Source organism: Astyanax mexicanus, chromosome 5 (genome assembly GCF_023375975.1).
Source record: "Astyanax mexicanus isolate ESR-SI-001 chromosome 5, AstMex3_surface, whole genome shotgun sequence".
NCBI classification, from domain to species: Eukaryota; Metazoa; Chordata; class Actinopteri; order Characiformes; family Acestrorhamphidae; genus Astyanax; species Astyanax mexicanus.
The window spans coordinates 33,388,309-33,405,031 of NC_064412.1; the positions used below are offsets into that span (position 1 = coordinate 33,388,309).

The window sequence follows — 16,723 nt, forward strand, 5'->3', positions numbered from 1 at the left end:
ATTACTCATAAAATCTACTCAATGACAGTAACTTGAGTAAATGTAATTCAGTACTTTCCACCTCTGCATATGAATATGAAAACATTTGAATATAATATAATTCAGTACACAGATGAGATAATTACTGTAAAAGCCCTACCTGAAAGTCAATTATGGTTAAGATTACTGTTTTTTTAAATTATTACAATGTCAGTATCTGGAATTACAATGTTTAATATGTACCTGTAAATGAACAAAAGAATATCTATAATTCCACAGTTTACTAGTAAAAAAATCTAAATTTTTAAAATAGTTTTTTTCTACTTTTTTACTCCCACCTGTTTAGCTGCTAGTCAGCTGTATATCCCCCATCACTAGTAACGTCACAACACAAGGAGGGTGAACACTTGCACTTGCCTCCTCCGATGTGAAGTCACCGCCTTTTGTTAAAACTGCTGCTGATGCAGCATTGCTGAATAGCCAGCGCAGTGACTCGGTTTCAATACATCAGTAGCTAGTAGCTCTCCAGCCCAGAAGGGTTGTTGAACCCAATTGCAGAACAGTTGATCTCAAAGCAGGCAAACCCAAGAAAAAAGTAAAAAAATAAATAAACAAACACACCGCTTACAATACACTACCAATACACTACCATTGCCCTGGCTAGTGAATTGGGACAAAGCTAGAAACAAAAACAGCCTTATAAGGAGATTGTTAGCCCAAAAACAGGGATATAAACAAATGTTGCCAGGAGAAGCATTTATTTTTTTTTTTTTCCCACTAACGTTCATTATAGTTCAAACAACCTCACAGGCCAGATGTTTCACACCTATTGCCGACCCCTGCTCTAGAAGCTCAGGAATTCCGGTAACACAAATGTTGTTTCTCCGCAAGCAATTTTCATGGTCATCCAGTTTTGCTTGGATGCTTTAATTTTCTTTCCTGAGCAAAGAACACAATTACCATAAAGTAGTGCCATGGGTGCCTATTCATCCAGAGAGTCACCAGTGCACCTTGCAGCTTTTGTTCCTGAATCAGTAGACTGCAACCTTAGTGCAGAAATAGATGCCACTAAGTATTTGCCTGTTTTTGTCCATTGGCTCTGGGGCAGAGGTTGCTGCAATCAGCGCAGCCCTATCAATGTCCTTCCCATCTTCAGCAGCCTTGCTTTTTGTGTTTGCTCTTAATATTTGTTTTCCCTTCTTTGTGCTCAGTGCTTCCAAAGTGTAAAGCATGGGACAAGGGCAGGAAAAAAGTCTCCGAAAAAGTGCAAAATGAGCAAAAAGTTTCAGTGGTGGAGTGATTTCCTATCTTATCTTGCCACTATTTTAATCAGAATTAGCATACCAAACATTTTGTCATATTACAGCTCCATGCACAAGGATATTTACTCTTATACCTGTGGGCACGTTTAGCCTTGGAGTACACCCACTTATTAATATTCCTTGAGGTATTTGCTTTTTGCACAGGCATACACACACACACACACACACACAAGCACATACACACGGATGCACACTCATAACACTTTCTAGAAGCAACAGTGGCAGATGAGCAGCAGTGACGACTTTAAGCCTTCTCAGCTGTAAACATGAACTCCTTTTGATAGTGGATTACTGGATAAAAGGTGGTTTGGTAGGTGCCGAGAATAAAAGAGGAGGGGGCCGAGCAATGTGCGGGCCTATGCCATTTGGGCTGATGATTCAGGGCTTTTTGCTCTGTGGCCTGGATCAGAATCTTGGCAGTGTCTCAAAAGCGCCAAATCCCACTCATTACAATAACAAAACCCTTGATCCTGCCACCATCGGCTGAGGTTTATAAAACAGGACGAGCCGACCATGCCATGGCTCATCACCCGAGGAAGGACGGCACCCCACTAACAAGATGAGTAAGGTGAGATAGAGATTAGAGACAGACAGACAGACGGATAGGATCATAAATATTATGTAGGAAATACAAATACAGTTATATCTAGGGAAGAGAGCATTGGAAATGGAACACAAGGCAGTGGTCTTCAGTCTTGCTTCAGGAGAACTACCTCCCCACAGGCTTTGGATTCAATTCTGTCAGATTCATTCCAATCTCCAGGAGGGCATGATGCAACTCGTTATGGCCTTCAGAAGTCTTTGACTGACTTTATGAGATGTGATTTTGTTCAAAATGGTTTGAAGTTGAAACCTTCAGGAAGGTAGATCTCCTGGAGTAGGGCTGGAGGGCTGTATACACTAGCAATAGTTCACTGACCCAATAACCATTGGGCCACACATTTTCACATTCATGCTGCAATAATTTGTCAAAATTATAAATTAATAAAAGGCCAAATTGGAAATGTGGTAGAATTTATCAATTTGGCTGCTGTTAATTCAGATTATTTCAAATAATGTACTTTTCCTGTCTATCTGCAGATCGTATTTTACGAGGACAAGAACTTCCAGGGCCGCTCATATGAGTGTGATGCCGATTGCCCAGACATGCACCCACATGTCAGCCGCTGTAACTCTGTCCGGGTGGAGAGTGGCTGTTGGGTGCTGTATGAAAAGTCCAATTATATGGGATACCAGTACGTCCTAACCAGGGGAGAGTACCCCGAATACCAGCGCTGGATGGGCTACAATGATACAATTCGCTCCTGCAGGACCTTCTCTTATGTAAGTTTGTATGTGTGTCTGTGTGTGTAAGAAGAAGGAGAGAGCAAGAGAGTGAGAATTCAAAAACATAATAGACAAATACAAAAACACGTTTCAGTGATAATATGGCATACTGGTCTAGTATAAATATGTATTACAATGAAATGTCCTTTATTTTAAATCAACTTGTGATAATGTGATAATGAAGATTATATTCATATAATCATGTTACATAATACTGTGCTCTTGATTAACCAGCAGATTGTTGTACATAACAATCCAATTATTGCCTGCATTAACCCTCCAGAACAGCGGGGGGCCCTACCGAATGCGCATCTATGAGCGGCCAGACTTCCAGGGCCAGATGATGGAGTTCAGTGACGACTGTGAATCCGTGCAGGAGCGCTTCCGCAGCCGGGACATTTACTCCTGCAACGTGATGGACGGCTACTGGACCATGTACGAGCACCCAAAATACAGGGGGCGCCAGTACTTCATGCGGCCTGGCGAGTACAGGAAGTTCAGCGACTGGGGTGCCACGTGTGCCACGACCGGCTCTTTCCGCAGGATCACCGAGTTTTGAACAGCCCATGGCCTCTTTGTCCTTCTGATAGACTTCCCAATGAAATAAAACATCACACATAAAGCAACACTCCTTCTTTGTACATGTCTCAACACAATCAGAAGTCCAATTATTTCTGTATTTGGTTTGGTGTCCTCGATATAGGTCGCTGTGCTCTGTATGCCGGTGCAGGCCCGTGCAATGCTCTGAAATCATAGAGTATTTTCCAGTGTTTAAGGAAGGCAGGTAGTTTCTGAGACCTAGGACATTGTATCCACAGTTTAAGGAACAGTCTTAGATTAAGTAACTCGTTGGTGGTTTACCATTAGAAATCATTAAGAGCAGTTCTACTTGAAGTGTGACCAGCTGTCCAAAGTTGGCCTATGTTGGATGTTTGTTTTGGCGCTCTAGAAAGTTTTTTTACTTTTTCAAACATATTTAATTTCTCAAAAAATGTCCCCCCAAATCCAGCCCGACCCGGCCGAGCCCGTGCACGTTCTACCAGAGCCTGACACACCCCATAAATTGTTTTTGTGAGCCTGATTTAAACAAGACATTTTTTAGTAAGAAAAGCTTTTAAAAAACATTTTCGGGCTGTTTAAATGAGTGAAATTCGTTCAGAATTATGTTATTTAACACTGCAACACTGAAGAAGCATATAAATATAAAACACTTTCTGAACAAATATTTTTTTTTTATTTTAAACATATAGCCTTAGTGCAAAACACATAAAACAACAAAAAGGCAATGTGTGACAAGCAGAGGAGCTCACATTCTAATTTGTGCAATCTTTTAATGTAAAAGTTTGATTTGTAACTTTACTATAATGTGATTATCACGCCATAGCTTTATATAAAAATAAACATAGCATTAAAAAACAGAGCCTGACCCAACCGGGCCAGAGGAAAGTGGTCGGGTCGGGTTCGGGCAGAGAATCAAAGCTCTAGCCCAAATACAATACAACACATTCCCCCCACTAACAACCCTGATTTATAGTATAGGTTTAGGATTAATGTATACCAATGCATACTAGCTCAATAACAAAAAGGCAAAAAATGTGTGGGCACTGGTAGCTAATATGGTAAAGTAACATACATAATTACTTACTATTTATAAGTCAGGCATTTATTGATCTATATTTGATATTTAATTTATTTTTCAGTAGAAATGTCATTGAATTGATCTGAGATTTTTAGACCAAAATATTTCTTATTATGTTAAATGGGGTTTTCAATGCGTGTTATGCATTAAAGTAACAAATAAAGCTTCAATAAGACGATACTGTGAAACACTGAATCATAAAGAAAAACCCAAAAGGTCAAAGTTCACCCAGCGATAAAAACATGCCTGGTTGGCATAGATCTCATAGACAATGCAGTGCTTTGTAAAGGCAGAGGTTTTGTTGTAGCGTACAGCATCATGCCAGAAATCCCGAAAATAACACACTCTCTTTCACAACAGGCCATTTCCATGCCCAGTTCTGAGAACATTCTCAAACAATGATGAATAAACATTGTGTAATGCTCTGTCATATTCTAGTTTACTGTAATATATATATATATATATATATATATATATATATATATATATATATATATATATATATATATATATATAGTATTTAAATGTGTTGCTTCTGATTCATATCACATACAAGTCAATAAAAGCTATTTTTGCTATTAGCGGTGAAACTATTAGCTATTGTTGGGGTGGGACAAAGTAGGCCCAGTTCAGTAGGAATTGGTGAACTTTCCACTTTTTGTTTTGAAAGCAAGATTGCTGGTGAGGTGAGAAGGTGCCATAGTGGTGCTGACTCAGGTCCCTCATTATGGAGATGACAAAGCTCCCAGTGAGGACGGATATATAAAGTATACTGACTGATGCTAAAGCACATCAAGCAGCTTTTCCAGGGGGAGCAAACATGATGTCCAAGGTATGTGAGAGAGCAATGATGTAGAAATGGTTGCCATTATTCACTACAAAATAATGTGCATTAGATTTTTCATTCTTTTGACTATTTATCATATATATAAGGCTTCATGCTAGACATACATCATATGTTTACAGCTTAATCACTTTATATTCTCATTGTTTATTTTCTGCCATGCATGCATCCACCATGTCATAGAAAGCATTGTCATTTGAATCACACATGGTTGACCTAGACCTGCAAACTTTTTAAATTGTTCATGGTGGTCTTGTTCTGATTATTTTTGATTTTCAATTTGGGCACTGTTAGCATGTTATATAAAAAAAGTATTTTACACTTGAACCAATGGTTTCTGATTCTTTAGTCATATATAAAACCTTATTCAGTCTTATTAGTTTATGTTTTTAAATGAACCTAATCCAAATATTTAATAAAATGTTATTTCCTTTTTTTTTAGATCATCTTCTACGAAGACAAAAACTTCGGTGGTCGTCACCATGAGTGCATGAGTGACTGTTCCGACCTGCACTCTTACTTCAACCGCTGCCACTCCATCCATGTTGAGAGTGGCAACTTTATGGTCTACGATCGTCCTAATTTCTTGGGAAACCAGTACTTCCTGAGGAGGGGGGAGTATTCCGACTACCAGCGCATGTTCGGATGGAACGACTGTGTCAGGTCCTGCAGGATGGTCCCTATGGTAGGAATTTTGATTCTTAAATTTGTGTATGATGTATGGACCTAGTGACAGCATACCATCCTGAAAAAATCCTGCACATTACCAGATTTTTCCAGTAACTTGTTTCCAATAGTCTAAGCTGTTTTTTTTATGGCCAAGGTGATTGAAATGCTGGCTATTTATGCCAAAGTCTTAAAAAGTCTTACATTTGTTTATTAAAAAAAAAGCCAACATTTGTCATAAATATATCTCCCAAAAGTTTTAAAAATGTGGCTGACAGAAAATAAAACTTTGGTTTTATTTTTCCCTATAGCATTTTTCAATTTTTGCAATTTCATAGTGTCACTGTCCAATGAAAACAAATATCTCCGAAATGGTGACTTTACAGGAGAAGGCAAAAATGCTGTAAACTTTGAATGAAAGCTAGTGTGACATGGGAGTTGTCTGCATATATTTTGAGCATTTCTATTGGTCTGTTTATCCAAAGTTATTTACACAGTGTACAGAGCAGTAACAGGGATCAAATGATGGATCAAACTAAAACCTGACTTCTAAAATTGTAGCTACACTCTAAAACACAGAGGTACGAAATGAGTACTTTTTTGTACTCAAGGGTACACTCTTCATTATTGTACCTTCAAAGGTACAATATTGGTCTTTATAGGGTCAGATTTGTTCCCTCTGAAGTACAAAGTCATCATAACAGCCAAGTACAAGTACAAAGTACAAAATTGTACCATTTATTCGGCCAAAAGGTACATTCAGTATCCAGCATCACTGTACTAATAAACAATATATATTTTAATTGCACATTTTTTATTTGAAAACCAGACAATTTTGGATCATCAAGTTCTTGACACATATTTAGTTGATGATAATGTTTATAATCTTTATTGGCACAATAACCATGGGTACAAAAAAGGAATTTTACTGAAAGGTACTTTTTTGTACTTCAATATAAGGTACAGCCCCAGCGACAAGCTTTGTACCCTTTTAAGTACAAATCTGTGAGTGTATGGTTTATGCTAACAGCCTAAAGACAGGACTTGATGATATAATCTCTGAGACAGAATTTGTTTTTTTTAAGGGCATATTAGCAACAATATACTGTACTGTACTGGTTTGGTCAGCTGGGTTATACTGGTGCTTAAACTCAATAAAGCTAATTATTTACAAGATCCATATTTTTACTTCACAATTTATAAACAGTATCAAGACGAAAATGTGAATAAATTTACAGATCACCTTTGTGTTTCTACCTGCAGCTAAAAATATCCTGTTTTTTGCTGATGCTGTCTGTCTGTTCTTCCTGCAGCACCGTGGCTCTTACAGGATGAGGCTGTATAACCGCAGGGACTTTGGTGGCCAAATGATGGAGCTGATGGACGACTGCCCCAACACCATGGACCGCTTCCACATGTCTGACTTCATGTCCTGCAACGTGATGGACGGCCACTGGCTGATGTACGATCAGCCCAACTACAGGGGCAGAATGATGTACATGAGGCCTGGAGAGTACAGGAACTTCAGAGACTGGGGATGGGGATCAAACTTCAGGATTGGCTCCATTCGCAGAATGATGGACGGCATGATGTAGGAGTTGCCACTGAAATGTCTCTTGTAGGCTGTTTTACATTTTTTAAAATGACATGTAATGACATATTAAATTACATGTCTTCTCCAGTATAATCTCTTTATTTGCTTCATTGTGTAGCCTTTGAGTAGTAATAACTATTCTTGCTTAAAAATCACACCAGTCAAATGATGTCAAGTGATGTCTAATTGTCTAATATGGTAGTTGTTATGCTATTTAAAAAACAGTAATGTTTAAGAGGATAGTTTACCATACAGCTGAGGAGTAAAACCAATCAGAAAAAAAATGAAATATTAATTAAAGAGACAGAAATCAGAAAAAAATGAAATATTAATTAAAGAGACAGAAAACAGTAAAAAAATGTAATACTTTAATAGCCACAAATGTCAGAGCATGTATAGATAGCTTATGGGAATGCACACAAAAAAAAATATTTGTTTTATTACAGAATCTGTGGCCCGTGACTACACTTATATTTCTCCTTCTGGCCCCAACAAAAAAAGTTTGGACACCCCTGGCCTATAGGTTTTATTATTAAGAAGTAAGCTTTATGTTATAGTACAAATCTTATCATTTTGAGATTGAAAATGAGCCTTGAATCATAGAAATATATTGAAATCACAGAAAGCTATTACAATTGCCTAAGTCACATTTTATTTAAACTTAGGCATAATAAATTATCTTAATTCAAACTCTTGACATCGGCTATTATCCTACAGGGGTAGAATTAAATGATCTAAACAACTAGGGTTGTTTTTAATTAAAGTTTCAGAAATCATCATAAATCATCATACATTTAACATAAAGTTTATGTAAATAAATCTTATGCCTAGTAACTTTTAAGGATGTTAGTAGTGAGGTAAAGGCCATTCGTAGGCCATTTTTCCACAGATGTTTAGATGACCAGCATCACAAGCAAATGATTTAAGCAAAAATGTCAAATTCAATTTCATAAATGATTATTATTATGATATCCCCAATTTTTATTTTCTATAAATATTAGCATTACATCAAATGCTAAAAAGAAAACATCTGCGCCAACAGAACATACAGCCAACTTAAAACTCACCAGCTCTACTGTAATTTTATTACCATTTGAATATGAAATTTTGATCACATTTTCCCACATAAACAGCAATGAATATTTATAACTTCATGTAGTCATCATGTAATATTATAGAACAAAAAGTTGCTTTTTATTTATTTATTTTTTACATGTTGAACAGTTTTATAGTAAAAAACAACAAATTTATATAATTTTATTTTTCTTAATGGAAAAACACCTCAAAGAGGTGTGATTAGCTGGTCTTATCAAACTCCATTTGTTGGAATTGATCTTCTTCAAGGCCATCCTCACTTTCTTGCTACCTTTCCTGGAACACACCAGCTTCCTGGACTCTGTCGTGGAGCCCCATGTAGTCTAGATGCACTACAGTTACTCTGTAATTGCTTGTCATGGATGAAATGTTCAGATTCCTCCAGAATCTGAGCATTTTTCAGAGATCCTCCTTCTGCTGGAGTAAAAGAGAAGACAAAATAGAGAGAAAAAGTATATTAGTGTCTTATGCGGTATATACCCTGCATTTTAGTTGTTTATCATTTTTTCTTATGTTTTATTGTGTTACAATATTGGTCATATTTTACCATTACCTTGATCGTTTAACGTTATGAGATGTTTTTGTTACTGTGCTTTTATTTATTTTATTTTTTTTCCATTTTCTCCCCAATTAACACAGCTAATTAACTAACCTACTCATTAGGACTCTCCCTGTTACTAGTGATGCCCCAAAACCAGGAGGGTGAAGACTAGCACATGCCTCCTCCGATACATGTAAAGCTCAGCCACCGCCTCTTTTCAAACTGCTGCTGTTGATGCAGCATTGCCGAGTAGCAATGCAGCAACTGGGTTCCGATACATCAGCTCACAGACGCCTTGTGCTGACTGACATCACCTTTTGGAGTAATGTGGAGAGAGAGTGCCATCTACCTTTCCAGAGAGTAAGGCCAATTGTGCGCTCTCAGGGCTTCGATGATCATAGTGCCAGCAATGAGCCTACTGGACCACTCAGAGCCCTTGTTACTGTGCTTTTAACACTAATATATGTACATATGTGTAAAGAAGCGCACTGTAAATGCTCTGATTCGTTGTTGTGTCGAGTGTTCATCTAAAAAGCAGTCTAACCTTAAACACTCCTGATAACTTCAACTGTAAGTGGGTAAACTGCTTAACTACTGTAGGCTGAATAGCAGGATGTACTGTATAGTCAAGAAAAACACCCATAATTCAAGAAGGACTCTTTGTATTTACATATTGTACATATTGTATATTGTAATCCTGCTATTTCTCTGCATACTTTATTCTTCTTCTTTTTTCCTGTTGTTCAATGGTCAGGACCACCCATGAGCACCACAGAGCAACAATTATGTTGGTGGTGGTGTGTTAGTGTGTGTTTTTGTAGTTACTGGGAACTGAATAGTTTAACAGTTTTTATGTCAGAATTTATTTTTACATCACACATGCTATTTCACCATTTTAATGCACTTACATGTACGTGGCGGGACCTGCACTGACTGTTGCTTAAGCTCATTTGACGCTGGATATTCTCCCCACAGCAAATACATGTCACATGTGAAGCGGGTCAATGGTCATTGCATCTTGTGCTATTGATAAAAACATAAAAAATTGAACATTTTATTTACATACATTTTTATTTTCTCATTTTATTTAATTTACTTCCCAATTTGTAAGGCCAATTAGCCCACCAACTCATTAGAAATCATATAGTAATCACTATTATACCAAAGTTAGTTCTGACCCTGCAATGTGATTGGCTGAGAGGCATTCTATGAGTGCCGTTATCCGCTGGTAATGCACTGTAACCGAAGCTCTCCATGTATTATTCCGCCACATACAGTCTACAAACAGAGCAGCTATGGAGCTATTTTAACTCGCTGAGTGTTTCTAACCAAACAGATTGTATTTTCTTGTTTTTGGAACTGTGGTATAATTGCAATAATACACTCAAGGAGCAGCACAGCAGTGCCAATATTACACATTATAGCACGAACCTCAAGTGTATTATTGTGATTATACTACAGTTCCATTATCCATTATGTTTACTGAAATATTTGGAGTTAAAGAGGATGATCTGTTTGGTTATAAAAATCAGCTAATTAAAACAGTTCCATTGCTTATCTGTTTGTAGCTGCGCTGTTTGGATTAAAAGTGCAACATCGTTGCTAATTTACCTGTATGTGGCGGAGTAATGCATGGAGACCTTTGGCTACAGTGCATTACCGGTTGATAACAGCACTCACCGAACGGCTCTCATCCAATCACATTGCAGGGTCGGAACTAACTGTGGAATAAAATACACGTTATAGCACAAACCTTGAGTGTATTATTGCTTAAGTAATGACACTAAAACTAAAGATGGGTGAAGGCTAGTAGATTTTTCGATCTACTGACGCATCATCATTGGGTAGACTGTACATTTGGAGAAAAGTGCTGCAGAAACCCATCTCTGATACATCAGCTATTAGACACCAGTGCTGACTAACTTTACACTAGGAGTGAAAAGAGGAAAGCTTAGGCAAACATGCTCTCTCTCAGACTCTGGCTGCTGATGGCAAAGCAGCATGATCAAGAACTCAGACTGGCAACCCTTGGATCATAGTGTAGCATTGTAGCATTGTACACTAATTTCATCCTCTTTATTTGAATATTACCATCATCCACAATTGTGTGTTAACACACATGACGTCTCTGGGTCACACTCTCCAGCAGGTAAAGTGGATCTTCCTTCAGGTCAACATAATCAGTCCTGCAGTCACGCAGTCAGCCCTCCGTCCCCTCACTGAAGATGTTCTGAAATCGCATGAGTTCGGTTGTGCTCGTAAATTGATCCAGGCCAAGGGTATCCCCCAGAAATGAAGAGAAATAGATACAGATATACAGGAAGTGAATATGTACTGTCTGTGATTCAGCCTTCAGGCCCTAAAACTGTGATTCCGGTTAAAAAATTTACGCAGGTACGCAGAAGCACAGAAAATGCAAAGCAAAATAACCAGCCTTACCTTTCCGATCATGTTAGCTAACTTCAGTTAGCGCTCAGTAATGCGGGCTGGGCTGACTTTGGGCTCTTTATATACTCCAAACAAGAACATTGTAATGCAAATCCATGTAATGCATCAGCATTTTTTCTGTGTCAACACTATTGTTGTAGAACAAAAAGCTCTGTGTTTAGACTGGAGCATTGTGTTTAAGCTCAACCCAAACAAAGTCTGATCATGACCCACTATGACTAACCAAAATCTGAGGCTAACAAAGCCTTGGGGTGGCCTGGTGCCACCAAGCTACTCCCACTTTAAATAATCAGTTATTGAGCTCATTTACTTGAAGCGTTTCCCCCCTCTATTTGGTTTGTTTTTACACAGGCAAAAACCTACATGCATCAAAATGCAGCTCAACAAACCATATTAGCACTCCTCTGATTGATCAGACCTGTCTGGCACATAAGCAAGAAAGTAAACATGGCAAGAAGGTCCTAAAATTTAGATCAGCGCAAATATTTGTACAGTATAAAGTTGCATTTACACTGAATGTAGATTTTTTTTTGTCCTGTGCTTTCAAACTATTTGTTTTTCAATAGAATGGATGATGCAAATGTCAGTCATCTGCTGTGCAGTAAGCGGATTTGAGCATGCATGAGCAGTGATCTCTGTACATACAGCATTCAGTGTAAAAACACTTAAGTATGGTGCAGCAGCAGAGATGGCATTAGTTAATAGCTGTATATGTAAAAAATATGGGTATAATATGGGTAATATATCAGGTTAAACTGCACCTGAAAAGTAATTTAGTTCAAAAATGAGTAGTATACAGTGGTGTGAAAAAGTGTTCGCCCATTTATGATTTTTTTTGCATGTTTCTCACGCTTAAAGGTTTTAGATCATCAAACTCTTTACATTTTAGTGAAAGACAAAAGTAAACACAAAATGCAGTTTTCCTAACAATTCACTTACTCTAGCCACACCCAGGCCTGACTGCCACCTGTTCTCAATCAAGAAATCACTTAAATAGGACCCGCCTGACGTAGTGAAGTAGACTAAGACCGTTTCTCAATCTGCGTTCTTGTCTGTACTTGTTTTCTTGTGGACTTGGGAAACGTCACCATCTGCAGCCCCAGTACTGTTCCACTCAGAAGATCGCAGTTAGCCAAGCACACAACAAATACCCGAATGTGTTCTTGCTCCTCCCACTCGAGGATGCATGAAAAGGTGACTTGTGTGGACCTCTTACAGCCTGATAACCCAGAATGCACCTCGCAGCAGTATCAGTGTAAGGCAGGATGAGAAGGTACATAACTGTAAGCACCTGTACGTTTTCAAAATAGTACTGCTGTGTGCTAAAATATGACGTCATCAAGTACATAGCTGTTCCAATTACACAACAACCGTCCCGCTTCCTCCTGTCCTCGGGAGTTCGCACTCGTGAGCCGAACTTACCAAGTCGTACTTGCCAAGTATGAAAGTTAAGACTTGTGTACTTGTGCATTGAGAAACGGCCTATAAGATACTCAAAAACTAGATACCATCCCAATATTCAAATAAATTCAGGAACAAACAAGAAAGAAATTAATTGAGAGCCTGAAAAAGGTTATAAAGTCATTTCTAAAGTTTTGGGATTCCTAGAGTCATTATTCTCAAATGATAAAAACGTGTAACAGTGATAAACCCTCCCAAAAGTGGCTGGCTGGTATTGTAACAGCGAAGCGCTTTGCGAATCTCAGCAGAGGAAACTGACCTGCACATTCATGCTTTAAAGATGGTCCAGCAGCACATTTACAGAAAGAGCAATGTTATTTTATTCTTTATTCTGTTTATTTTTCATGTAAAAGCTGGATTTGCAAGATGCAGTGCGGCCATGTGTGTACGGAGCAGGGGTGTACACACGCTGAGCATGTGCTGAGCGCACAGCACACCTGCATAGCTAAAAGATGGATTTAATACATGTACTATGAAGTTCTTTGATGTTTTTTCAGTATTTGGTTTTAAACGGCAAATAAAATATTCCTGGGGACCAGGGAAAGTTTTGCGGTGGGTTAAATGGGTGAGTTGCAAAAGGTTGGAAACCCCTGCAACAGACTATTTAAATTAAAATGTAAACCTACTCTCCGGTGGATTGGCGGCCTGTCCAGGGTGTTAACTGCCTTCTGCCCGATGCTGGCCTGACAGATAAAGAGGATATTGACAATGGATGGATGGATGGATGGATGTAAACCTATGTTTCTCTTATTTTTCTGTTTAGGTCTACCATTTTACTTTTCACCAGAAAGCTTCAAACATAGACGAGTAGCACCTAATAATCTTCCGTTTAATTTTGTCAATTAATGAAGTACAACAGTTTTGCTTAAGCAAAGGTCTCCAACCTCACATTGTTTTCCCATTTAGTGGTCTTGATATTTTTCAAATATTTAAGCAATTTTCCATTATGTTTTGTTTTAGCTCTTACATAAACTTGAAAGGTGTTTGATTGATTTTTTTTAGATATATAGAAGCAACCATTTAGAGCTATTAAAACAAGCTGTCAAAACCTTGCACTACAATAAAACATGTATGAAACCAACATAACATAACAACATAATAACATCTCCATTACCCTATTCTGAAAGTCACATTAATAAACTTTTTCCAAGAATCAATTAATTTGGTTAATCTCCCAGCACTAACTGATATTTACTGATATTTACTAATAAAGAAAACAGAAAAAACATAGACATACATTTCAGTTTTTCTGATGGCGGATCAGCTGCTGGATTTTGGTCACTGGTGTTGATCATTTCCACCAGTTCTCACCATTCTCACCAGTGCACATCACAGTAAAACGTCTGATTCTGATCTAAAGTGGACTGAAAGCTAAAGGTGTTAGCTAATCAAGCCAAACCCTTTTCTCCCTTTAGTAAAAGTGACTGTGGCTCAGTGATACCGCTGCCCTTTTATAACGTGCTTTATCCAGTGCAGCTCTCCATTCATTTGTTAAGGATCAGCAGTGTGGTATTTTCACCTTTGTTCACCCTGTAAACCCTCTCTTTGTGATCATTTCTGTAAAAGGGAATCTCTATGTGTGCTGCATTCAGACTCTATAGGCACAGTATATAGGCTAATACCTGCTAGTGCTTTCTGATTGTTTGGTCAGGCTGTGTTTTATAGGGGTCAATATCAATATAACGTGCGCTTTGTGCTTGTTAGTTGTTTAATATTTTCTGTAAATGGGGAATGTTAAACTTCACTTCAACACTCACATTTTATCCAATTTAACACCAAAAGTTAGGACATACCCTAAATTTTAGGTGGTTTATATATTTTTTTTAATCTGCATTCTAGATTAATATTAAAGTCATCCAAACTATGAAGAAAAACATGTGTAATTATTTAGTAAACCGAAAAGTGTTAAACCAACCAGAATATGTTTATATTCTATACAAACCAAAATACTTTGGCTGACTTAAAGTAGAGTGCATTACAGTAATTCAGCTGGGATGTGATGAAGGCATGGATTACTGTTTGAAAGTGCTCCTGTGTAAGAACTGACTTCACCTATTCATCTCCCTCAAATGGAAAAAGCTGGACTTGACAACTGATCTGGCTATCCAATTTAAAATCACTGTCCATCTTAAAACCCAAGTAAGAAATCATTGATTTCATATACTGTGGCAGGGGGTCTAAATCAACAGGAGGAGCTTCACAGGAACCACTGGGACCAAACACCATTCTGTTTTATTTTTGTTAAAATTTAAAAAGCTTATTTTAAAACAGCACAAAGCAGTGTTCTCCAGTCTCACGCTTTGAGCCTCCCCCCCACCCCCGTTGAACAACTGAGGAAGAGCACCCCCACCACCAAAGCCCTGGCACAGAGAGTTGTCTGCCCACTCTACTGTCCAGCAAAGCAAGTTTAGACTGATAGCAGAGGCAGAGAACGGAGAGTGGAGGAGCACAGAAATTCTAAACTCTTCTAAAACTCGTATCTAGCATTATATTCACTTTATGTTACACGACAGACAGATAAATAAACTCAAATTCATAGCTAAACTGAGTCAATATAGAGACCAACTATGGTTTCTGGCAAATATTTTTGGAGTACTCATCAATGCGTATAGACCGTTTCAGAGGAATATTCATGAGCGTAGGAAGTGACGTAGCTGTTCCTAGGACACTTCCGTTCAGCGGTAAACAGCGTTCAAAACAGTGGACGTAACTTTTTAATTTAACATGAATGCAAACTTAATCCTAACCTAATCTGAGAGTCACAAACATTGAAAATCAGGTCAAATTGTTCTTTAAAGTAAAGTTTGGAGGACCAAAAATGACATAAGTATAAATAAGTACACATATAAATGTATAAATATATAAATAAATAAATGAATAAATAAATTAATGTTGAAATTAATAAATATATAAATAAATGCACATATAAATGAATAAATAAATAAATATATAAATAAATAAATACATGCACAAATAATTGTATAGGTAAATACATTAATAAATAAATACATTTCTTATTTATATATTTATTTATTCATTTATATGTGCATTGATTTATGTCAACATTTATTTATTTATTCATTTATTTATTTTAAGATTTATTTATACTTATGTCATTTTTGGTCCTCCATAGTAAACACGCCTGCTTTCGTTTTTCACACTGCTGACCTGCCCTGCAGTTACAGTGTCTGCTCACAACTTCTCCCTCCTTCTTAGCTACAAACCATGCAGAGTACGTGTTGGATAGCGTTTGACTTGCTCCAACCTCACCATACACTATAGTGATGCCTTCTCTACTACAGGAACAAATATTCCCAACTTTCAACTCCTCCGTTTCAACAAGATAGTGATCACATCTGGGTAGGTCACCTCTATCAAGCGTTTTAAATCAGAGGAAAAAAACTCCCTCTTAAATCCTTATCAAAAGGATCAGGAAAAGAGGTTTGATCACTTTTTACTCATTTCTGACCGTATGTTTGCTCTGTTTTCGGAAGACTTGCGAAATATGCACTCTTCATTTTGACAGCTGTATACTTGAAAATAGCGCCACCGGAACGTAGAAGGAACAGACATGCGCAGGAGCTTTGTTATTGTTTTCCTCATTGAAACGGTCTATTCCTAGTAATCACATGTGACATGGCTGCTCCTCTGTTATTATTGAGTTTTGTTCACATTAGCGTTTATAGCATGATAGCTTTAGCCAGCATATTCAAGATCATTTTAGCTAACCTTGCTAAGCTATCTATCTCTCTTAGGCACCCTCTGCCTTGTTATCCCAGCTGTACTCAGATCACTGATATAAATGGGA

General features: G+C 37.7%; 1 protein-coding gene, 1 long non-coding RNA gene and 1 pseudogene across 4 annotated transcripts; 2 read left to right on the top strand and 1 right to left on the bottom strand.

The window, feature by feature from the left end:
* Nucleotides 1-1,793: 1,793 nt before the first annotated feature.
* Nucleotides 1,794-3,255, top strand: LOC103040515 (gamma-crystallin M2-like; annotated as a pseudogene).
* Nucleotides 3,256-4,988: 1,733 nt separating this feature from the next.
* On the top strand, nucleotides 4,989-7,457 carry LOC103041429 (gamma-crystallin M3). The gene is made up of 3 exons (XM_007241708.4): nucleotides 4,989-5,098; nucleotides 5,553-5,795; nucleotides 7,090-7,457. The coding sequence occupies exons 1-3, from the start codon at nucleotides 5,087-5,089 to the stop codon at nucleotides 7,369-7,371; spliced, it is 537 nt and encodes a 178-aa protein (XP_007241770.1). The 5' UTR covers nucleotides 4,989-5,086; the 3' UTR covers nucleotides 7,372-7,457.
* A 266-nt stretch (nucleotides 7,458-7,723) lies between these two features.
* LOC111193680 (uncharacterized) lies at nucleotides 7,724-14,330 on the bottom strand. 3 transcript variants are annotated; one of them, XR_007439322.1, is made up of 4 exons: nucleotides 14,153-14,330; nucleotides 11,098-11,236; nucleotides 9,915-10,029; nucleotides 7,724-8,882 (listed from the first exon to the last, which is right to left on the bottom strand). It is a non-coding gene; the product is annotated as an uncharacterized LOC111193680 (long non-coding RNA). The 3 variants fall into 3 exon arrangements; XR_007439321.1 differs by lacking the exon at nucleotides 14,153-14,330 and adding an exon at nucleotides 11,446-11,496; XR_002650621.2 differs by lacking the exon at nucleotides 11,098-11,236.
* Between the last annotated feature and the right edge of the window lie 2,393 nt (nucleotides 14,331-16,723).